The sequence below is a fragment of the Apteryx mantelli genome, chromosome 23 (genome assembly GCF_036417845.1).
Source record: "Apteryx mantelli isolate bAptMan1 chromosome 23, bAptMan1.hap1, whole genome shotgun sequence".
Taxonomy (NCBI): domain Eukaryota; kingdom Metazoa; phylum Chordata; class Aves; order Apterygiformes; family Apterygidae; genus Apteryx; species Apteryx mantelli.
Genome location: NC_090000.1, coordinates 2,056,320 through 2,080,479, shown reverse-complemented (window position 1 = coordinate 2,080,479; position 24,160 = coordinate 2,056,320). Strand labels below are relative to the sequence as shown.

Below are 24,160 nucleotides of genomic sequence, written 5' to 3'. Positions count from 1 at the left end.
GCAGACGTGTCTGTGCACGGCATTGCCTGTACTAGGCCAGAAGAGGGACCCCGTATTGCATCCTGAAAGGAAGGACTGTGCCACAGAAATGACAGTTCAGTGCAGATTACAGGTGGGGTTGTAGGTGGCTCATTCCCACCACTGCCAGCAGCGAAGCAGGAGTTCTTCTGTGGCTGTGCTCTCCGTCATCCCCCTGCACGGGGCAAGAACGATGGAAAGGTTAGGGGCCGTTCAGTGGGAACGGGGACAGGAATTCACCAGTGATGAACGCTTATTCCTTCCCATCGTGGGTTCCTGTGCCAGCATCCCTTCAGAGAGGGTGAGAGAAAGGCCGTTCCTGCCTCTCGCTCTGCCTTGCTTTAGGTAAGAGCCTTGTCTCTCTCTGTCATAGTGTCCCCACTTGCATCTCCACTGCAGGCAAGAGTTGTTTTTCACTGTGTGTCCAGCCATCCTCCACTCCCCTTCCCTCTATATTCACAGGAAAACAGCAACAAGTTGTACTCCAACTGGCCTAATTCCTAGCACACAGGCGTAACCTGGGCTGTACCTGGGGCCCTGTGTACTCTAGGGGACACTGCTGCTTTCTGCATCTCCAAACAAGCTGGCAAGGAAGGGCCAGGAGCAGGCCTTTGCTCTGCTCTGAGCGGCATGTCAGCAGAGTTACAAAGGAATTCCCCCTGCAGGGAATTAACGGATTGCCACCAAGGCCGAAAGAGCACAGCAGAACCTGCATGTGCTTCAGCGGAGTTTGACAGGACAAGGAAGCAAGAATGGACGCAAACAGCCGTAGTGCTGTCTGATACAGCCGAAATTCAACAGCCAACCTGTGCTCTTCTGTATCCGTGTGCCAGGAGGCCATGTCGGAAAGAAGCTGGAAGCAGGGAGGACTGTGCCGTGGCCGGCCAGGCCGATCCAGCGACAGACGCTGCTAGCGACGGGGGCCGCTGCTTCCCGCGACGCCCGAGGCCAGCGCGCACAGCACGGAGGCGCCCGGCGAGGGGGGCGCGCCTGGCTGCCCGGCCGCACGCCACAGCCGCAGCGGCGGCGGGGCCGCGACCGAAGGGGGTCGAGATAAGACGTCTTTTTCAGGTGCGCCGGGACGCGGCGAAGGGGCCGCGCCGCGCCCCCGCTGTCCCCTCGGGCAGTCGCGGCACAGGCCTGACCACGGGGGCAGGCGCCGCGGCCCGCGAGGCCGGCGGGCCGCGGCCTGCCCCATGGCGGCGTTGCTAGGAGACACCCTCCCCGGCACTCCCGCCCGAGAGGCCCCGCCCCCTTCGTTTGCATACCCCCGCCCATTGAGGGGCGTGACCAGCAGCTCGCGGTCCCCATGGCAACGCTGCGGACGCCGCGTGCATACGGCGGCCGGCGGGGGTCCGGCTTCTTTCCGGTGCAGGCTCTGCGCCCCCCGTCGCGCCGCCATGTTGGCGGACGAGCAGGAGGAGAAGGATTTCCAGCGGTTTCTCCGCCGCGTGGACGACATCAGTAAGGGGCGCGGGAGGGGCGGCGGAGGGAGGCGGGCTGCGGGGGTATGGGCGCCGGGCGCGCCCGGGCAGGCGCCGGGGGGTCGAGGAAGAGTCGGGGGGCGCGCTCGAGGCGGGAAGCGGCGCGAAATGGCGAGGAGGAGCGCTGCCCCCCCCCCTCCCCCCCGCCCCTTTTCCCGTCCTGGCTCCTTTTGTGCGCAGGCTCCCTGAGAGGGCGGGAGTTGGGGCTTTCCAGGTGCCGGGAGATGCTTCCTGGAGCTATAGGTAATGTTTTGCCGATACGGAAGCTACAGATAGCTGTCGGGAGTGGGAAGAAGATTTGTCAGTGAATGTTTCCATGTATAAATGCTCTCCTGGTCGCCGGTGCCTTCAAAGGTATATGTAACCCGGGGCAGAACGAGCTCCCGATCCTCCCAGGGTCACCCAAGTTCATGTGTGCATGTCTGGTTTTTCATCCTCTTTTTAGCCAATTTAGTTGAAGGCTTGAAGTCAACAGACCCAGCTACCCAGGAAAAAGCCCTTGCCGAGTCGGAGAAAAGGCTCCGTGGTCAAGAGGCTAGCGAGGAGGAAGAATGCAAGACGAAGGTGAACAGAACGGTGATCAACACACGAGATTCCGTAAGTTTTAACTTTTCCTTTGCAGTTTAAACTGTGCGCACTTGAGATCTTTTAAATGACATGAATTTACACAACTTGCATTGGAGGAAAAAGCTTGGAAAAATGCCTACACATGTATTAGAATATGACTGTCTTCCTCACTAGCAATTTTATGGGAAGGTACTTGATGTTTTGTTTTGTCTTTGTCTTGAGACTGCTACGAATGCAAAATATTTTTCTCGGATTTATCCAAGTTAGATGCCAGCATTCAGTTGCCACAATATGTAGCTTCTACTTGCACTTAAAGGACTTGAGCAAAACTAGTTGAAGACATAAGAGTCCTTTCATTAATTTCATTAGGCTTTGATTCATGCAGTAGGGCCTGGATTTCAATGGCAAGGCTCATTAAAGATACAAATAGAAGCTTTCTGTTAATTTTAAAAGAAACTAAGTCCTTTACATCTTTTGTTAAAGTGTCAGTTTGTCATTCGCACTGTATTTCAGTGCCTCTGTCACTTTGAACAACTGAACCGAATGTTCCTTTGCTGCTGTGGATTTTATTAAATATCTGTATGTGCTGTGTTTCTGGTTTTTTAGGACATGGGAAATGTGGAGACAGTCAATTCAGGTAGGACAGTGTTCCCTCTAATATTTAGCTGTTCTTCAATCTTGTTTTAGCTGAGTTAGGGTGAGGATTGCTGTTACCTCATGCAAGGCCTAAGCTCACTCCACTATAGTCAAAGATGTTTTTTCTTCTTAATGAACATTAAATCAGATTAAGCAACACATTCAGGAATCTTAGCAGTATGGCTGCATTTGTTCATAGTTCGGAGGCTTCTTGCTGTAGTTTGTCATCATATTCTGGCTTCTCATCTAAAAATTCTTAATTCTAAATTTAAAAGAAACAAGCTCACCTCTAGGGATGAACTACTTAGAGGCAAGTGTACGATCCTGAGTTGGTGGGATGGCCTTTATCTACAATAGCTTGTCATTCACTTTCCAATTTGATACTGGATTTTTGAAATGTCCTCTTAAGATTTTCTTTGTGGAGAAGTGACTCAGAAATACCTCAGAAATGATTTTTGTCTCATCTGCATTTTGATTTTAATGAAGGTTATTTTGTTTGTTTGTTTTGACTGAAACTCCCTGAACTCTCCTGGCTCAAAGATGGCTTTCTGGCAGCTTGGGAAGAGGATGCAAAAGAGCGTGCTAAACGAAGAAAGAGAAATGAACGTTTAGCAAATGGTAATTGTTAAAGTTTTTCTAGCTAATGCCTTCAGAAACTGTTTAGAAGGAAATGGATGTTTTAAGAGGCTGTTGTGCCACTCTGAATGCTGTTCTTACGCACACTGAGGTAGTGATGTGGTCTTTTTGAGATCAGTGATTTTCTGCACAGTGTTGATTAGCTGAAACAAGGTTATATACTTCATACAGTTGTTGCAACCCATTTTTCTCCCTGCTCTTCTCCTTATGATAAGGTTTTGGGATGGATGGGGAGAGTTTCAGTATTTGAAAATTGGGCTAAGCAAAGAAAAGACAAATGCTCAGGTTTTGCATTTTAATGGAGGATTGGAGGCTGCGTACATGGGATAGCTCAGAAGTCTCTTACAAAGTATGGCTGGTGACAGCCGCAGAGGGGCTGTGATTGTTGCAACAGGGGAATATGGCCTCTGTCTCTTCCTTTGTCACCATTTCAAAACAAATGTGATTTTGAATGCGTGTGTGTGTTGTTCTGCAGCTCTGAAAGAGAAAGGAAATGATGCCTTCAGAAAAGGAGACTATGTCACAGCCATTCAAAAATACACTGAAGGCCTAGAAAAACTGAAGGACAAGCAGGAGCTTTACACAAACAGAGCACAGGTCAGCATACAAAAGTGAGCCACCGATGTACTGCTTTCAGGGTAGTATTGCCAAGATAGAACACAAAAGGGTCCTCTGGGTGCAAGTGCTTCAGCAAAAGCATTGCAAAATTTATGTGCCTCTTGTGTACCTTTAAAAGCTAGCAATGTGTTATGAGAAAACCCAAAGGAATCTGAAAGGTAAAAGTTCAGGGGAATTGAATAGAAGAGGATCTCAACATACGAGTTGGTTTACAGTGGCATTAGAGATTTGATTTCTTGCCAAAAGATTATAGTATTCACTTGTCTGACTTGCCAAGATGACTCATTTTTAATATTCCAATGTCTTTTTACAATCTTAATGAAAGAGTTACACAAAGATCATTAGAGATGTAAATTAATTCCTTTCTATCCAATGTCTCTGAATTCCGGAAAGCTTTTCCTGCTGTGACTGATCCTTGCTGAGGGTGTATTCAAGCCTTCTCCCCCTTTGATGTTGCACAGATCAATCCCTGCTCCCCCAAAAGGAATAAAAATTGTCTTGTGTATAGTTTTCTTGAAATACACTGCATTTTCTTTAAATTATCACTTTTATAGTTGTAGAATGATAACGCTTGTTTTGTGTTCTCTACTCGCCTGCTCTAATCCATACGTGTGTATTGAATTCTCTTTTTTTATGTTTAGTCTAAATGACAAACAAGCACAGCGATACGGAAGAAAGGTTGAGAAACCACTGATAATTATCCTGGAAAAATCCATGTGTAGGCACGTCAACAGGCTAATTTTTAGTTAATGTTTGCACAATAGTTAGGGAAAGATGTGCCAAATAGTCTAATTTTTCTGCCTGGACTCCCTTGGTTTTTAATTTCAGGCCTACCTGAAGATGCATGAATATGAGAAAGCCATTGGTGACTGTGAATGGGCTTTAAAGGTAACTTCAGGTTTCTGTCTTTTGTGATCAGGTCAAGTGCTAATGGGAGGAGAATTTGTGTATAATGATCATGTGGAGACAACTCACTAATGAAAATGAAAGAATGTGGTGGTGGTGGTGTACAGATTCGTGCATCCTGAGTTAACTTGCCTGCTATAAAGAAATTAACATTTCAGTGCTACCTGTATGCAAAAAGCTTTCTACTTCTCAAGAATTTTAAATTGAAACATTAGTTACAAGTGATAATAAACTAATCACCACACAGATCGGCAGACCATGTTGTGTCCATTAAAAAAAAAAAATTTTAAACCCACAAAGAGGAACTATTCATGTGCTGATGGTATAGGTGAAGATTATATAAAATACTAAAAAGCTGAATCCAGATCCAGTTGTGTTATATCAGCAATGCTCACTGAGTACAAAGTGATTGAGATGTCATTAGTAATATTGGCAGCATCATTTCAAGAAATCTCTATTTTCCAAAGCTAATTGAGCCAGAAAAGATCAGCTAGTCTGTTAGCATTGAGTTAAATGTTTGGGTTTTTTTATAGAGCTAGTGACAATTAATACTCATGTCATTCTAGAACTAATCAAAAGAGATGTGGAAGTTCTAATAAGGCTTAATATACAAACTTCACACAGCAAAGAGTGACTCGCATGCAGAAAATGAGCAGTAGTACAAAGGCGGCCTGCAGTTATAATAGAGTCAAAACAAACTCTTTGTTAATTGCTCTGCAGTTGAAGAAGAATCTTACTGTACAATTGATTCCTTTGCAAGGCTTTTCTTGACTGTAAACACCTAGTGAATGCTTCTGACTTCAAAACATGAGGGTGTTTCCTAGCTCTAGTTTGTGATTTTGCCCTTGCCATTTTGCTTTAGAATGGGAAAATACATCAGTTTCCCTGTGGTACAAAATCCTGAAAGTGTTCTTTTACTTTTTTAATTTTCTCCCATCACTCTTTATCAATTCACTTGATGGTTGGTCTTATCGTAGTTTAGTACGGAAATTTAAAATGTTTGCAAGTGGATGAGAATGAACTGCTGCAAGGGGGTAAACATACTTGGAAGAAATTCAACCTGGACTACTGAACTGCTTTTTAAGTTTGTATTGCGTCCTGATAAAATATGTCCTTAGATACCTTACTTGGAGACTGTAAGATCTTACTACTATTATTATATTAATTTTGATGCCCAGGGAATCTATTAGCTGCCAGTTTTGGGAAGGGGGAAACAATGTAAACCTTGCAGATCTAGAATCCCGTTCATGTGAAGGTGATGGTAGACTTATTCATGCAGGTCTAAATGTTACCTAAGAGCATGAGAGTCTGCTTGAATTACCTAAAGGCAATTTTCTGGGAAGGATGTTAGTACCAGCTGCTGTCAACCTTTAAGTAGATCAGAGTCAAAGCTTATGTTCCTTGCACAGACAACAGAGGGAAATTAGTACTGAAAGTAATATTCACTGTGTAAACATTAGGTGCCTCTAGTAGATGGTGTGAATATCCCCTTCTGTGCTTACCATTGTTTTGGGGCAGTTATAACTGTTAGCCAGAAGTCTTGAAAAATATTTAATAGCTGAAAAATCTAAACACGTCATGGTGCATGGGGTTGTTTCTGTTTTTTTGTTTTGCTGGGTTTTATTTATTTATTTATTTATTTTACACAGTGCAGTGAAAAATGTATTAAAGCCTATTTTCAGATGGGGAAAGCTCACCTGGCACTGAAGCACTTCAGTGAGGTAAGTTGGTAAGTCTTGTGGGAAGTCTTGTGGGCATACGGCCATGTTTTGTTTTGCTTTTGATGTGATGTGGATGAGAGTAACAAATTTGTGATTTGTTGCAAGATACTTTACTACATTCCATTGTAAATTTAACACTTTTAGTACAAACCCCACAAAGTTTCAAAAATTTTGAAGTGCCTGAAGGGAGCAGGCAAGATCAAAAGTATTTCTGATCATTTCAGAAATGCCTGTAATAAAGTAATTGTAGAAGATGAACCATACAAATCTACACCAAGTCTACCTTGGAGTTCCTGGCAGCTCAGTCTATGGAGAAGGTTTTTCCTTGTCCTAAACTTGTGATCAGTTTAATTGTGAACACACCAGCAAGACACACAAATCAAATCCCTACTGATAGTTACAGTTCCTTCATTTTTAATATTATACCTTATTTGCTATTTTATCACTGGAAACTTGGCTTGTTTTGTTCCTACTAGCATATTCCTAGGTTTGCATTTCAAATTTTCCTTTTCATTTAAAATAGCAGGCTGAAATAGTGACTGAGAATCATACTCATCTGGCACTTCCAATTGTGAAGGTTTTGAGTTGTCTCTCCTCGTAATTTTTATTTTTCACGCTTACTAAAAGTACTGTGGTCCAAAAACTGTTCAACTTAAACAGGTTGAATCTGTCTAGGATATCAATTTTTATCATTTTCCCATTTCATCTTAAATTAAGAGTCTGTTCCTTTTCTCTGTTAAGTCTAGGCAGTGCTATCAGAAGATCTTAGAAATTGATCCCCAAAAGGAAAGCCTGTTTAAAGGTAAGACATCTAAATTTTATACTCTGGGGTCTTGTTTTCTGATCAAAATGGAACATAAAATCAAACCCACTCTCCCGCTTTTCAAAACTTTTCATGGAGTCTTTTCATGCAGCCGTTGTGTCCAGCTGTTGCTTGTGTTTAAACCCTATGCTTCCCTCAGCACAGCCATGGGTCATTGTAGAAAGCAGAGTGCTCCCTCTGTCATGGAGCCAGTTTCATTTTTGACTTGAAACTTTACTGTGTTAGAATACTTAGTCTAACTTGCTTTTCTTTCTTTTGATTTCCAAGATTGCATGAGTGAAGTAAACTTGGAGGAAAAAAGAATGAACGAGGAAGAGAGAGCATTGAGGGAATTTCAGTCTGGCAAGTTTACAGCTTTGTCTGTAAAAGAACTGCTGCACAAACTTGATAGGCCTGACCAGAACATCCTCTATTACACAGGGGGGATCAGAGTTTTGACAGGAGTCATGAAAGACTGTAAGTAGTTGATGCCAAGTTTTTTTTGGTTGTAGGGGAGTTGTAATCCTAGTAGACAGATACTTTTAGGAAAATTAGAATAGGTTTTGAAGGAACAGAAAAACTGTCCCTCTATTTAAAAAATAGAAATCAACCTTATGTTTGATATGTCAAAAGTTTTGGCCAGCAGATCTATTTTTATATATAAATTGATAGTGTAGCTGAGCTGTTAAGACCTGTTGGGGGTTTGAGCGTTGATTTGGGTCATTTAACAAGTGTTTAATTTGTTTTGAAATGTTTGTAATTATTGGTTAAAGCATATAGATTTGCAAAGCCAGTCTCATGTTTAAGTCTTCCTAAAAAGCCTTTAACATTGTCAATCATTCTGTATAGCACCAGTCATGAATTAGAACAGTCTTCAGCTTCAAAGCTGTTTCTACTTCAGTTAGTGTTCTGAGGACTTTTCCTTTTTCAAAGATGCAACCCCCTTCCGCCCTCCCCCAAGCCATTGATCCAGTGACCTTATCATTTAACACTGTGTTACAGAAGAGCAGGAGTCTGCCTTCACTGTGATGCATCAGCCAGATTGATCACAGGGCTTATTTGGTTATATCTGATTATTATTTTTTTTTTCCCCAGGTACTGAGCAAACTTTATTTAGAACAAATGATGGATTCAGTATCATCAATGACAACAAGGTCATAAGACAGTAAGTGCTCTCCAAAGGAAAACAGTAGGATGTTAGAGCATGAGGAAATGAAAAGATATTTTCAGGCAACACAATCACCATGTGAAGTTCAGATGAAATGACTGAAAGATAATGTAACAACAGATTTTAATGTTTGAATAGACTGACTTCTATCTGACCTTTAGACGAATAGTCCTCTCTTGGCTGCAGTGGACAAAATTGATGGATTTCTGCTTCCGTCTCTGATCTCCTATTTCTGTACTTCATCTCTAATGGTGGGAGCAGGTTTGTTGACCTGTTGTAAAAGAACCTGTGATGTAAAAGCTTAGTTGCTTTAAGCATATCTGGCTAGACTCCCTGCTCCTATTAATTGACATAGGTAAATATCTAGCCACCTAGCTTTGTAAGGTAATGTGAAAAACTTTTTAACCCTATAATCAAGGAAGAGGATCATCCTTGGGCTTGTCTTCTGCTTTTTTTAATGGCTGCTAAGAAAATGCATGTTATATTATGTTTCAGTAATCAAGAAGCAAATCTGACAAATAGTTATCTAAATAGCTCCCTAAACTCTGTTTTAGATGGAATCTGTTCTCTGAAGGTGTATTTGAGTCATGTTCAGATAGACAATGGAAACAGAAGACCTGTGTGAAAGATGTGACTTGAAATTCTTGCACAACTAAGCTGGTTCAGAACATGATGTGGTTAAACAGGGCAAGCGCTATTCTTTACGTTTCAACTGTTGTTTGCTCTTTTTAAAAGCTAACATTTCTAATTTAGGGGCTTCTGTGCAGAGAGGAAAAATACTGCTGAAGTGGATCTGTCCGTTTCTCTTCTCTTCCTTTGGCAAGCTGTCTGCACTGGGAATGGTAAAACTGTAATCAACACTAATCATGGTTAATGCACTGTTAATATGGCCCTTACTGTGTCTAAAATTGTTTTGTACGGATATCACTTTCTCAGAGCCCTTGGGCGTAGACCTTACTACGAACAAAGTTTTATAGGTCAAGTGCAAGTGCTGGAGATGCACTTTAGCTGCAACCACAATTTTGGCTGTTGTGTTCATCACAAGATGAAATTTCCAGTCTGTTTCAGTGGGCGTTTTAAGACCACTTAAGGAGTGGAAAGCAAGTTACGTGTGATTATTGCTTGCTGTTAGGATAGTATCACTTTTATTTCATCTCTCTCTTTTTAAGAAGTTAGACCAGTGAAAAGCAAATCTATATAGAAATGCCATTGGAAAAGGGTGAGGTTGATATCTTTTGGCAACCAGGGAATTAGTAGTCACTGGAAGGTAGTCTTTGCCTCCAGTTCTAGGTAGTTTGCAGACAGGGGAGAAATGTGCCAGAGTGGGGCTGGTGGGGAAGTATAGCTGACTGACACACAAGGAAAATTTAGAATGTTTGGAGTCAGCATTTGAGCTGACTTGTATACCATGGGATCCAGCTGACACCGAAGAGCATATCTGTGCTTCAAGTGAAGGGGAAGACCTGATTTATATTTTGCCTGTAGATGGTTAGCATTGAATACAGGTTCATATACAGGTTTAGCTCCATGTGTGTGCCTGGCAGGGCTTGAACAGCTTTGTGCCTAGCAGTTTGCAGACAGCTGATGAAATAACCATGTGGAGAGAAGGAGCGCTCTGTGCTCTTGGTTCTACTGACTGTTTTTTTGTAGCAATGTATGCTGCCCCAGAAGCTAGCATATTGCTGGTGAGAGTAGAAATTTAAACATCTGAATATATTAAAGCAATGGAGCTGAGAGAAGAGTAGCGGGTGTTCTACCTTACCATTGCTCTGCAGGACTATTATGCAAGACTCCATCACTCGCTCTGTCAGTCATGGAGTGAATGATCCCATTAGTGGATGAAAAAGATATTAAACCTTTTAAATCAGCCCCTAGAAAAAAAACCCAAGAGTAACAGGGGTTTCATTGTGCGTGACTGATCATAAATCTTCTCTTTTTCAGAGGAAAATCAGCGTCTTCTATTAACTCACCCTGATATGAATGTGCAGTTGTCCAAATTGCTTTCTTCTGGGGTACCAGAGATCCAAAAGGAGACCTTGGCACTAATCTCCCTCTACTCAGAGACTGAGAATGGGAGGAGACTGCTGGTCAGGCACCAGGACTTAACCAAGTAATAAATGCTACAGCAATTCAGAAAAATTTCCATTTTCCCTGGGCTCCCAGAGGTTCAAACTCATTCCACTAGCACCAAGCTGAGCAGTAAATAGCTGGCAAGCTTTCTGAAAATCTGTAGAAACCCAATAACTTTGAGACTTCTGCCCTAGAGTGGTAGGCCTGCTTGAGCAAAAACTCTACAGTATTGGAGCAGCAGAGGTAAGAAGTTAGGTATGTGGGGACAACTGCTTTGGTAAACTTTGTACCTGAACATGTTTGTGAAGCTAAGTAGAAAGGGCTTATTCTCAGAGATGTTTACGTAATTTTGAGGCATAAACAGTAAGAGTGTGTTTGTGTAGCACTCCAGGAAGAACTTACATTGTTATCTCTTAATGGCTTGGGGTTTCAAGCTGCCGCTCTCTCATCCTCTGGCAGTTGGCATTTGTGATTATTCACAGTGCCACAGTGACTCAGTAAGTGGAGAAAGAAATGAGTCTATTATCTCTATACTGTTGTCCTGCTATTTCCTTCTACAGTTAAGCAGAGGAGAGAATCTAATGTACTTGTTTGTATTAGATGGTTTGAAGTAACGGATGAACAGAAAAGGTTCTCCAACAGATGTATGCACTTTAGTGTATGATATATCACATTAATTCCAAGACCTTTTTCCTCAAAGGGAAAGTTAAAGAAATGAGCCATGTGTGAGAGGAAGTTTAATAAAGGCAGATAATATTGCTGTGGCTTGAAATGTCAGGAGCCTGAAAAAAATCTTCTGTCAGCTTCTGAAAAAGATTCTAGGACTAATTGCTAGAAAAGTGAGGATGTTCAGAAGGTAAAGTTGCAGGTATTGAGCTTCTTAGCTGTTGGGCTTATTGCCAAAAAGGGAGGAGACTGTAGGTTTTCTTTCTGAACTGCAGCCCTGGAGGATGGTAGCAGGGAATTTCAGCTCAGCAGAGGGGCATGTGGAAACCCCAGGTATTCAAATTGTGTGAATTGTGTGCAGCTCTACATCATACAGCAGCAAGCACACTGTTCCAAGAGCTGAAAAGGTGACTGGTATGATGATCTTTCTATTCCAGCAGGAGATGAAGTTTCCACTGCTGCTTGGGGAGGTTAACCTCTCCCCCAGACTGTTGCATTTGCTCAGTCTGTTCTTCTCAGCCATTCAGGTATCAACACTCTGACCTTCCTTGCATGTGTTTATAATCTGTTGAAAGTTGAGTACTGGGCTGATTGCGTCCTCTGTCCTGACTGCTGCGTTCTGCTTATCTTTCCTTTGGAAACTTGCCAGCAGCCAAGTAGCCTCACTTTGAAATGTCTTGTGAAGCTTACAGGCTGATGAAATGTTTTAACGCTGATGGATATTGGTACATCTCTGTTAAAAATCAGTGCAGTTGTGCAAGGAAGTACAATTTTGCAAGAGAATCTAGTGCCAAGACCTTGCTGCAATGTCAATTAGGTGACTGAATATGTTTGGAGGATCTAGTATATGCAACTTGGCTGAAAACCTACTGAACTCAAAGGAATTAAAGATAACAGATTGCATTGGTGCACCTAAAATGCTATTTTGATCCTTAATTAAACCAAAGCTGACATAAGTTTGCGTGGTTTTTCTAATAACAGGTGGCTACAGATTTTGATGATGTTTGTCAACAGCCCTGATGCCAGGGCTAGCAGTGCCGTGAACATACTGACTGATCTAACCAAAGAGGAAAGGTGATTTGCATTTCATCATTTATTTCTAGAAAGTTGTGCTTTGAAACATGCTAAATGACCTTATCATTGTCTCTAAGGGCAAATTGCAGAGCTGTACGCTGAATGCTCTTTTGTCCCATAGACAAAGAGCCACTTTACATGTGTACTAGTAGATAAGCTTTGGAAATGAAAGGATTTCTGTATCTTGTAGCCCTTCTGAAACAAGGGCCTGTAATATATTTCTGTGTTGATACAAACTCATGCCATCAGGTTTGCCCAAGTGTAAGTCTGAACAAATTTGGCTTATTAGTTTACATCATGAGAAGGTCTTTATTCATACCTAAAGAGGATATTGAGAAAACAAATGTAGTTGCTTATTTAAATTATCCATGCTGTTTTAAACCTCTCTAGCTAGGACTTAGTTCCTGTACCTAGACGGTTTGACAGCAGTGAAGTTGTTTAACTTGTCTTTTTGTTGCTGTTGTGTTGGCTTAATTTGTGTGATTTTTGCCTAAAGATATAAGTGTTTGAATATTGCTTTTTTTATCCCCAACAGTTTCAAAACCCAGTGTCGCATCAAGTTTTCCACCGATGTTTTACCTTTATTCAGGCAGTTGCTGGTATGAAAGATCTCGGTTCCTGTATTTCTTGGTAACTTTTGTACAATGTCTCTCATAACCAGTCTTTTCAGTTTCACAGCCAGTTGCTTACAGATGAAACTCCTCTGTGGTAGAACTACAAGAGTTACCATATTTCATTAGTTCTGTAGGTACAAGAAATCCAGTTAGGTCATAGACTTTCCTCAGGAAAATGTTCTTCTCAGTCCCCAGTACTTAGTGCTTGGCTTATACCCAGTACTGGCTTTATAAGCAGTGAAAACTGGACTGTGTTGCAGGGTCCCACTGAAAATCTGTCAGGCCAGGATTTCACCCCTTAACTTTGCTTTAGACTGTTCTTGCTGTAACTTTAATCCACTGTCACTAACTGGTTGTATCTTGGATAGTGACTTTTCCTAATTTGAGGGTTAAAAGATGACATTAGGTCACAAATGAAATAAGTTCATTGGTTCGGGTCCCTTTACTGACTATCATTTATTTGCACTACAAACTTATTTACAATACCATTAGTACAAAAAGCTGTCTTCAGGCAGAGGGGAGATGATACAGAACATGGGTTCTGTTGCAGAAGGGCAGGTATAGGTATAGCTGGAAAGTAAAATACTCCTCCATTTTTTCCAAATGAGCATGAAGAAAATGCAGTAATAACAGCTTTTTTTTTCCACTGCTTGCTGTTCTCTCAGTCTAAGCACACCTTACTGGAATTATGACTACAGCAGAAGCTGTTACATGCTGTGACCCCAGTACGTGACAGTAGGCAATATTTGCAGTCTGAGATCAGGGACCACAGAAACTCTTTCCTCAGCCATGTGAGTTTGTCAAAACAGGCTCAGAGGTTTTAGTTGTAAAAATGAAGGCAGCTTGGAAACTTTGCACAGTTTGGATTTAATGCAAATAAGAATGATTTTGGTATCCTAGTTTCCTTTGCCAGAGGGATAGGAACACCCATTTGTTGTTTCCTTGTCATTTGTTCTTAAAACTGTTATTCTGCTCTTCTGTTTTTTTTAGACCTCTGCCAAGCTGGTGAACCAGAGAGCCCTTGCCCATTGTATTGGCATCATGGGGGATCTGTGCGCAGACGTAGTCATGCGAAAGCAGATGGCTGACTGCCAAGAGTGCTGGCAGGCCTGCTTAAAGCTTGTGGTAAAGAGACTTGATTGTACCCCCAAAACAGTGTTTTCAGACTAATTTCTTGTGGAAATGACGGTTGCGTGATCCTGTTTGTCTGCCTCCCCAAATAGCTGTGAACACTTAACTGATTTTCCTCAAATCTGACAGATGGATAAAGGTCTCAGAGCTGTCCGTTGCTCACATGAGCTGAGTTGGTAGGTGGGTGGAGGAGTGAGGTCACATTAGTGGTCCCTTTCAGGCTAAGGATGCAGTATGGCCTCGGTCCTTAGCAAGCAAAGAATTCAGAGTGTGGGAAAAGGTTTTCTCAATTGTCTAAATATCAGAAGTCTCAGTTGGAGTGTACAGCTTTAGACGCCCAAGTCAACCATAAGAACAAATTTGTATGAAAGGGGCTTCATTAGCTCTGGTGCTCATAGGACTTTTTCTTTTTTCTTTTCCCTGGAGGTCATGGTGCATCAGAGGAGCACTTGCCAGTAGGTAAGCACACAGTAGACTGAAGAAATACACATTCTGAACTGTTGAATTGAATGTATGCTTTTTTCCTCTGTGTATAGGATGAATGTCTTCCTGGTGGCAGTACACCCGAATACCAGGAGTGCTTGTTTGCAGTGCTGGGCCTAATGATGAACTTACTGCTTGAATCAAGTGCAGCCATCCAGGTAAACAAGATGTGTGAATGTTCTTTGGTAGCCTTCTTGCTTTAATTACTTCCCTGGAGACTTAGAATTGCTTGAGCAGTTACAGCATCTTCCTCCCTTGTTACTGTAAATGGGCCTGATCCAAAGCCACTGATGTCATACCAGAACATTCACACAGAATAGGAGGCTGGTGGAGAGGGGATGACCATGGAATATCGTGAACCTTGCAGTCTGCACAGGGGAGGAGAGCTTGGCTGTGCTATACAGATTTAGAGCACCATTTCATCTCAAACATGGTGAGGAACTTCAAGACTGCCAGCACTGGGTTTTCCTGGTGTTTATTTAATTTAAAAAAAAAAATTATTGGTGTTTAAGGTGATCATTAAGTATAGTTGACAGTTTGAGAAATCTAAAAAGTGAAAAGATTTAAGGAATTTTCCCCAGCTCCACCAGCCACGTACACACATTTATTACAAAAATAGTGTAAAGTACATACAGTACCTTTCCATAGTTGTATAAATGTTTTGTTTTGCATCAGTCTCCAATTACTGGATATTTGCAGATGCTTAGAATATTCCAAAATTATGTAAAACTAAAGATTCCATCGAGAAGGTAGCATTTTTTATATTACATATGGGTGCTGAAGAGTTAGCAGCTACTGCCATGTGTGCCTTAAAGTCTCCATTGGATTCTTTGCTGTAGGCTAACTTTCCTTTCTAGCCCATTTCTGCTCTAACGTTTCAATTGGTCAGTTGGACCTGAATTTTTCACATTGTTTTTTCAGTATTTTGCTGTGGACATAAGTGGGAGATGCATGTCACTCCTCAGCAGTAAGGATGGAAGGATTGTGACAGTAAGTGGATATCAGTGAACTAAAAAGAATGTATTAGCTGACCTGAACTGAATTCTTCAGGGCAAACTACTGCCCTGTGCAAAAGTCTTTTGGAAGTCTGCACATGAGGCTTTGAAGCCTCAGAAAAATATGTGCAATTATTATCAGTAAAGAAATAATATACCACTTGTATTGCTCAGTTCTTGATACTGTGTTTGATACAATAGGGTTCTCCATGTTCTCTTGGAATCTATTTATAGAAATTCTTACAAATCATTTGATCTTTAGGATGGTTTTCATTACAAAACTCTTCTAAAGTGTTAAACAAATCAATCTAGAAGCAAAGGAACAAGAGCAATTTGGGTGTTTAACAGCTGTTTCTTTTTACAATTCTTGGATGTGAATCATTCCTAGGAGACTGTACTCCCATTATTGTGTGTGTAACTCCCACAGATAGCAGTTCTCCAAGGCAGGTTGATAGGAGTAGATGTGGTCTGAAACGGGAGTGCTATTGCCTCTAGCTGAACTTACATGAACAGTTCTGATCTGTTTTACTTGCATCTAGTTTGACTCGATACCAGCAGCACTGGGCTAGTTTCTCCTGTGAATTTGTTTCAATGAACAAATATGCAAGGAGTTGTCCTGATCTCAGTTTAGTCTCCCCTCTACACTGAGCCTTTAGAAGTGCAGAGTTCAGTCTCCAATAAGAAGAAAGAGCGATGTCCTAAAGTGTTCATTGTGTTATGTTCATTGTATTTCTGTAAATTTTTCTTTTTATCATTTTATCTACTTTGGTTTTACTCTGCCAGCTGCAGGAAGACAATGATTTGAAAACTCCTAACAAAGTTGTCTGGACAAATAAACATAACTTTTCTTTTCTCCCATACTTTTCTCGTTAAGAGAGCCATCGGAGTGCTAAGTCGCGTCCTGCCAGCATCCTCCTCGGCAATAGAAGAAGTAGTGAAAGGAGGGGTGGTGAAGAAAATGATCAAATTCTTGAAAGTAAATTAACTTAAATTTCACATTATTCTACTTTTATAGTCCCTGAAGAAAGCCAACCGAAGTTGCCCCTATGTTTAGCCTCCTGTCCCAAGGAAAAAGACTCGATTCCTCTGGGTGCACGTGTGCATCGTGTTGTCCATTGTGTTAGAGGGACTATGCTTTCAAATGTAACTTTAAGGAGTTACGAGAACAGGCAGCCAGGCAGGGGGGAGAGACCTTATTAGCTCTCTGAGGGGAAGGAATCAAAGAACCATGATGGTGCTGCCTTGACACCTGTCTGCTGCCTTATTCTTGTAGTCTGTAGCCCAATTTCTTCAGCAGTTTCCATATGAGCCAGATGCCTGTGCCCATGCACACAGCTCTGCTGAGGAGACCTGTAAATTCGGGAATCCACTATTGCAGATCCGCCTTGAGGACTAAAGCCTAAGACTGGGGTAGTCTAATTTAGACTATTGAAAGGCAGTGGAGCCCTCTTCACTGATTTATCAGTGAGTGCTCAATCAGGCCAAGGTGCAACTTGTCTCTAAATTTATACATACCTTAATCTGCAGAAACTGTTTTGCTGTATATCTGAGTATCAAGCCTAATGCGTATCCGCTCAGCCCTGTGTGGATGCTATAGAATCTCTACGATGCAGATAATATTAGCATAGAAAAAGGCTATGGCACCCAGCCCGGCTCCTGTAACTTGCAAGCATCAGAGGAGTTAGTAGTCACTTTGAAAGGAGGTGGGCTCCAGAGCATCAGGGAATTGTTTATGTATGATGTTGGTGGGAAAGAGATGTTCTTGTCCCATTTTCAGCCTGTGTTCTAAGATAGTACTTTATGCTCTCCGCTTATATGGCCAAAACTCATAATTTCAAATATCAGTGTTAAACTCCAATGGGCTGAACAACCTGGTGGCAGCTTGAATTTCTCCTTTCAAATGATTTTTACATTTTTCAGTATTGTACAGTGCAGAGTCAGCTTCATAAATAATACACACACACACTCGGAAGTTTCTTTACTCTGCCCTTTACTGCGTAGTAAATCTGCCACTTTAATAGTCTTATTCCCTTATCAGTTATTAATTTTTGACAATACTCCTCTGATGTCAATTTGCAAAGCACATTTATTCTTGTGGGTGTCCCATTAAAGGTCAGGTTATTATAGCATGAAGGTCTGAGTCACTGAAGGTCTGTGTCTGAGCACAGTCATGAGCTAATATATTTAAAGAGATGGAGGGGGAGTTGAGATGTATACTCTACAAAGGTCTTAATTTGGTATTTGTGCTTAGGCATAATACCTAAATATCTCCATGGTACCTAGGCTATTCTCTGTCCTTGAGTAAGTTGGGGTATGAACTGTACGTTTTTTTTAAGGTGTGTGCCTTATTCCAATAAAAATCTAGGCTGGAGGACAGATCACATCCAATTATGCTATAAAGGCCCTTTCCATCTGCACCAAAAGTAACAGCCAAGCTCAAGAAGAGGTGGTGAAGTCAGATAAAAGTAAGTGACAACTTCACTAATTAGAGACTGAATGCAAAGATGTAATCTAAGCATCATCTGAATACTTTCTTCCCTTCTCAAGCAACTGAACATTGATTCACTCCTACAAGACTTTAGCTTTGTTTTCTGAGCGATGTGCCATATTACCTCCTGAAATAGTGCTAAATGAACTTTGACTCTGTGTGTAGATGGAAATATGCACATCAGATAATGAGCCTGCGTTATAGAAACTGTGCTTTACTTTAGTAAAATGGCTTGATGCATTTTTTTCAGGGCCATAAATCTGTATATTTTGAAAATACTGCTTGTTAATTGTAACAGAGTAGGGCCCTATTTCCAGAAGTTAGTGGCTGAAATCAGGTATTTCATTTAGAAACCTGGTTTCCAGTGGCTGAGTTTGCTAACCATTTCCTTCAACTTATATGTGGAAAATTGTCCTGATATTAAAAGGAAATGGGTGCAGAGGAAGAGTAATAATATCAAACAGGTGTCTTTGGGTATTTTGAGTTACTAGTATTTGTTCTAGTTGTGTAGAGTAACGCTATTTAGATTGCTTTAAAATCTCGGTTCAATTAGTGCTAAAGTAATTACAGCTAAGAATGCTTAAGTTTTATCTGGATAGCTGAATCTGTCAAGCAACTGTCAGCTCATGTGGTTCAACTTGAACCCTAAGGATTTTAGCTCATTAAAAGCCTCTCCGAGCATCATTTTCCTTTTGTATACTCCATGTCAGTGTCACTGTCATCTGTAGATGAAGCTTTCATTTCCTTGGATTAGCAATGACACTTCATTCTGATTCTTTCCACCAAAACTCACTCTGGGTGTTCATCTTGTGAAAAGCCACTATTTTTGTCATCTCACTTTGCCAATGCAGACACTGTCCTGCTGCTGTGAGCCCTTTGGAGACAAGCTTTGGTACTATGACATTACACTGCATTCCAGCTGGGCCAGTTAGTTCAGCTTCTGCACCAACAACTGCTGGTACCACTATTGCAGTCTGGAGCAACCCTGCCTTTTCAGAAGATTTTCTGTTGCAGCAGAAAAAAGGGGAAGTGTGATATGATTAGGTAGAACACATGGGACTGTGAAATGAAGTCAAAGTGGACTTCTGTAACCCCAGGGAAACTTCCTGCATGTGGAGGCTATGGCTATATTTTATTTTGAAAGCAGCCTCTCTAAATGGTCCTAAATTCTGTGGCCTGAGGAGATGTTACCGCTGTTCACAGATGTGAGTAATAGCCATACAATTCTGTATCAAGAGTATAGACCAAATACTCTGGTCCTATACGTTAGTATAGGTTACTGAAGTAGATGGAACTGAGCTGATTCACGTTAGGTAAAGAAATGTAAAGCTTTGTGTGTTTTTTCTTTTTTTCTTTTTCCTTCTGTCTAGTCTTTCTAAAATAATATTTCTGTCTTAGCAGATTTAGCTTGGCACTATAGGTGCTCTTCTCTATGCTTGCCCTGCTAGTATGGTGGGATGAGGGTTGATTTTTAAGTTCAGTGCAAAATCCCTTAGTTTGCAAGCAGCAGAGGTGGCATGTTCAGTTTCAGGAGAACATTTAAGAAATGGAGAAATAGAAACTCCATGCTGAAGAACCTCTTAGAGTAAAGAACCTCTGTTTTGTGAGAATGGCATCTAGACAGGAGAACCTGAGGCAGCATCCTGAATCCAGAACCTTGCTGGGAAATTACTCCACTCCTCTAGGCTTTCTAGAAAAATACCCCTTTAGGTGTGTGGCTTTTCAGCTGTGTGGCTTTTACTATGGAAATAAAATGGCCTGGGGTCTAGTGCCATTGATCTGCATTTTGTAGGTTTGACAAGCTTATTTTATTTTTCCAGAGACAAATTGTTTATGGTTAACTTTGTAATCTGATCTGTCCCAAAACCAAGCCTTTTGCAATGTGTTTCTTGTATTGCTTGCCCCATGTGTACTTAAATCCTCTTAATTTGAGTTTTCAGTTTCTTGAGCTCTTGTTACTTCCATAGAATAGGTGTCACTGTTCCAGCCAGCTGCACTTCTCTTGATACTGTTCTGATTATTAAACTTCTGCTTAATAACCATAGGCAAGTAATTGCCACACTGCCCAGCCACATGTTCCTGGGATTCAGGATACCAAAACTATTACCAGAGTTGAGGTAAAGGCAGGAGAAAATGTGAATGCTATGTGAACAAATTTGGGAGTATCCTGTGTGGTTACTCTCTTTCTCCCAGGGTTTGGTGTGCTGCTGAAGCTCTTGGACTCGGAGAATGAAGCGATTGTGGGAAATGCTGCTTTCTGCCTTGGACAGTGCCTCATAGTTCCTGGAGCAGCGACATCCTTATTGAATTCCAATGTCGTGATGATTTTATTGAAACATGCTGGTGGTGATGCTACAAACACTTCAGTGCAGGAGAATGCAGCGATTGCTCTGGGGAAGCTTTGTGTTGCTGAACCAAGGTATTGTAAAACAGACTATTTGTCCTCATGTGCCATCCAGTCGCTACTAGGTGTGAGTTCTTGAAGAACTGATATGGGAGCCTATTTGGCAACTAGAGGCCAGCAGGGAAAAACTGGGGGATCCAGTAACACCTAACTAGTGTACTCAGTTTTACTCGCAGAGCAAGCAGGTACTGGGGAAATAAGCAGTTCAAATAAATATCCTATAAAATCTATCGCCCTTCTTTCAACTGGAATTCCCGCTTGTGGTGCTGTCCCCAGAGTCCTGCCTTAGGATTCTTGTGTTATTATTTGGCTTGCTTAAATGGTTTTCGGAAAGTCGTTTTGCATTGTTTTCTGATCTTATTTTTGCTGGAAGAATGGAAGGAGGAAGAGTCATGTTACACGTCTGTAGGGGTCAGAGAAATGAGAGCAAAACAAAAGTATAAATGTCAGCAAAGAATGTCTGTGCTGCTGCCTGCCAAGAGTATGCCAGGTCCTGGCTAGAGGCAAACTCTCAATTGTGTATTGAACTGCATTCCAGAGAGAGGAACTGAGTTCCAGCATATTAATATACCTCCTGAACTACTACGCAGAAATCTAGGGATAATGCTTAGCCCTAAAAGTTTGAGAACCTTGCTTCTGCTGGTGGACAGACTTCTCAAATTAGCAGTAGAGAAAGCATCTCCTCTGAGATTTGCAAAACACTCCTGAGGCATGAAAAGGAGTTTATTTTGCTCATTTTATTAATTTGAAGTATCACGTGTTTGAACACTTATGTCAAGTACTTAGAACTTTCATTTTCTGTTTTGTGGGGAATAGTAATCTAGAAACTATTTCTCACGCTATTTTTAGGAGGAATTTGAGTGTAGCACTAAACATCCCTGACAGTTTGGGCATGGGATGTAGCAGAGCAATGTAAGCTTAAAATTCTTGTTTGGTCAGTCTTGCATCATCTCAGCATCTTATCCTTCCTTTCTGTTTTGGTCTTTTCAGGCATATTGTTCAACTGCGGGAGCTCAATGGAATGGCCATTCTGAACTCCTCTATGAAATATGTGCATAGTGTTTGAAGTCCTCAAGAAAGTTTCAATACATGCTGTTAATATGATTTGCTGTTGAGTATTGCTTCTTTGTTCTTTACTAAAACTAATTCATAGGACTTCTCAGTCCCTTTTTTAAATTTTTTGCTGTTCCTCCATAGAAGCAAGTGAAACAATATCAATATAAATATAAGAAGAAAAGTTCATTTATATTCTAGGCTAAGAATTAAAGATACGAGCTTGCATTGGACTTGTCTTTGTTGTGATAAATGATGATGCCATTTCTTACTGGCAAGTTCCTTGCTGTTGAATCATATTAAAAGCCAAGCAACGTTAGACCAATGGCTTGTCTAGTCTACTTTCCAGTTCATGTGTCCAGTACCCAATGTTTCAGAAGAAAATCTAAGTATTCCTCTACTCTACAATTGTGGAGTAAACACCACTTTGAAGAATCCTTTTCCCCATGTGCTGTCCACTGGTGGCTAGACTATGCTTCAGGACAGCATGCATAATACTACCCCTTGGTCTGTTTAAACCTGTAGGTGCTCGTATTAACCTGTTTAAGTGTTTTGGTCTCTAATTTCACTAAGTGCTCGGTCTTAATAATATCTTATGGCAGTGAGGTTTACAGATGAATTATGGACTGTCTCTCCTAGCATTGTTGTATTTACTGTCTTGGTAAACTTAATCAGATTCGTTTGTCAGAACAGTAGTTGACTTTCCTGATCCTAGGTACTATGTTGTGGCCCCTGGTATTCGTCCCTGATATTCTGTACAGCTATTCATTAATTAAACAATAACACAAATAGCACATCCTTCTAGTGTCTGTGTTGAGAGGTTGATAATGAATTAATAGTAGCAGCAAATGTAACTTGAAAAGAAAGTCAATAATGCATTGCTTTTACCTCTTACATATTGTTCCAAAAAGGCAATTTAAACCTTGTGAGTAAGAGGTTGGTCTGAAGAGGCTGATTTCTGCACTAAAGCATAGTAGCTTTATTGCTGAAATTCACTGTCAGCCATAAAAAAAAAGAGCCTTAGAGTCAAGGTGAAGCACAAGGAATACACATTAATTGTCTGTGAATCATAAAAACACAGCTTTAGTTTGTGTTTAAGATCTTCTGGAAAGCATATCTAGTGAGGACTGTGTGGTGGTGGTGGTGGTGTTGCTGACAAAGCCAGCAGTACCATAGCTGCTCTTGAAGGCTGTAAAATTTAACAAATAAGCAGATGCACATGATCTATAGTACAGATTATCCTATATATATTATATAGAGAAGTGCCCTTTCAGAGCATAAGTGGTCTGCAGAGACAGAGTAGCACTACTGTTTCCATTAGAATGACTCCTTTAGTTATAATTGTAAAGTTTCATGCTGTTTAGTCTTAGTTCCAATTCCGGTATCTACTGATGGTTTATTGTGCTGCTTCTCATCTGTCAGTGTGATATGGATTTAACTGTAAATCACAACTTTATTACAGTACCTAGGATGCAAAATACCATGTTTTAGTCTAGATAACACAGTAATATAGACCTAGCCTCATTGCAGGCTGTGCGAAGACAAGATAGGGAAGGCAGTGTTTAGGCTATCAGCCAGAGGAATAAGCAGAGTGAAACTGGGAGAGGTGGAACTTCTGGAAACAGCCTTCTTGAAAGTACTTAAGTAGTTTTATTTTGTTAAAAATCAATTGATTCCAATTGGTGCAGGCTTTTTGGGGGGGAGGGATGGGGGGGGGAGGGCGGGGAACAGATTATTGGTTGCTGTCTGACCTAAGCTGTTATAAAGTAACCCAATACCCTGCCCATCCAGAACAAACACTGCAAATGCCCATTGCTAAAAGACATCAGTGACTCCTTAGCCAGCTGCTACCTGTCTGAATATACTGTTATTGGGCTGACTCAGGAGCTGCTTCACAAGATGCAGGAAAAATTCCCCATCTGTATTTTGATTGCAGTTGAACTACTGGATTTGTCTGGTGAGTGATGCATTTAGTTCTAACCAAGTGCTGTCTTCCTGCCTTCTTTTCCTACAGTATTTGTGAACAAAAAACTTTTTTAGATATTTTGCCATCAGTCTCAGGTGTGTGACAGCAATGAGATGAAGGAGCAACTTTTCTCTGTTCGTCCAGCTGTTCTGGAAGGCTCAAGATATTGATTTAAATGATTTCTGTTATGGGAGTGTTAGTGCCCCAAATCAGGGCCCAGTTGTGCTACATACCCAAGCGAAGAGACAGTCCATGCCCTAAAGAGTGTACTCGCCTTCGGTTGGGGGGAAAGCATAAATAAAGGAGGAGTGACTTACCACAGAGTAGGTTAATAGTGGAATGGAGGATCTAACTCACATCTGCTGAACCCTGGTTTAGAATCCAGTTTTCCAGGCACCACTGTTCCTATTGATTACATTAAGCAAGATCTTTCCTCTTCACTGTGCAGTAGCACATTGTTCTGCGTTTTTCTCTGGAAACAGCTGTCTTGCCAAATATTTCTGACAGCTTGAAATCAATGATGAGTCTGTAATGCTGTCATGCTTCAGATGAATTCTTGGGGCTGCTGTCAGTCATAGCAGGAGACCAGTCAGTCTTTGCTTTCTACCTCATATTGTCTGCTTATGAACATACCCTGCAAGCGTTCATAAATTTAACTTC

The 24,160-nt window shown here is 41.4% G+C and overlaps 1 protein-coding gene across 5 annotated transcripts; it reads left to right on the top strand.

Annotated features, from left to right (window-relative positions):
• The first annotated feature begins 1,401 nt into the window (after window positions 1-1,401).
• TTC12 (tetratricopeptide repeat domain 12) lies at window positions 1,402-22,325 on the top strand. 5 transcript variants are annotated; one of them, XM_067310218.1, is made up of 21 exons: window positions 1,402-1,482; window positions 1,948-2,099; window positions 2,676-2,706; window positions 3,246-3,323; window positions 3,817-3,938; window positions 4,788-4,847; window positions 6,515-6,586; window positions 7,328-7,388; window positions 7,677-7,865; window positions 8,484-8,553; window positions 9,310-9,398; window positions 10,498-10,666; window positions 12,274-12,366; window positions 12,902-12,965; window positions 13,971-14,105; window positions 14,648-14,752; window positions 15,516-15,584; window positions 16,464-16,565; window positions 17,955-18,054; window positions 20,271-20,496; window positions 21,472-22,325. In XM_067310218.1, exons 1-21 carry the CDS (start codon window positions 1,419-1,421, stop codon window positions 21,545-21,547), a joined length of 2,127 nt encoding a protein of 708 aa, XP_067166319.1. In that variant the 5' UTR covers window positions 1,402-1,418; the 3' UTR covers window positions 21,548-22,325. The 5 variants fall into 5 exon arrangements, with proteins under 5 accessions (XP_067166319.1, XP_067166322.1, XP_067166323.1 ...); XM_067310220.1 differs by lacking the exon at window positions 1,402-1,482 and adding an exon at window positions 1,712-1,745; XM_067310219.1 differs by lacking the exon at window positions 1,402-1,482 and adding an exon at window positions 1,773-1,856.
• The last annotated feature ends 1,835 nt before the right edge of the window (window positions 22,326-24,160 follow it).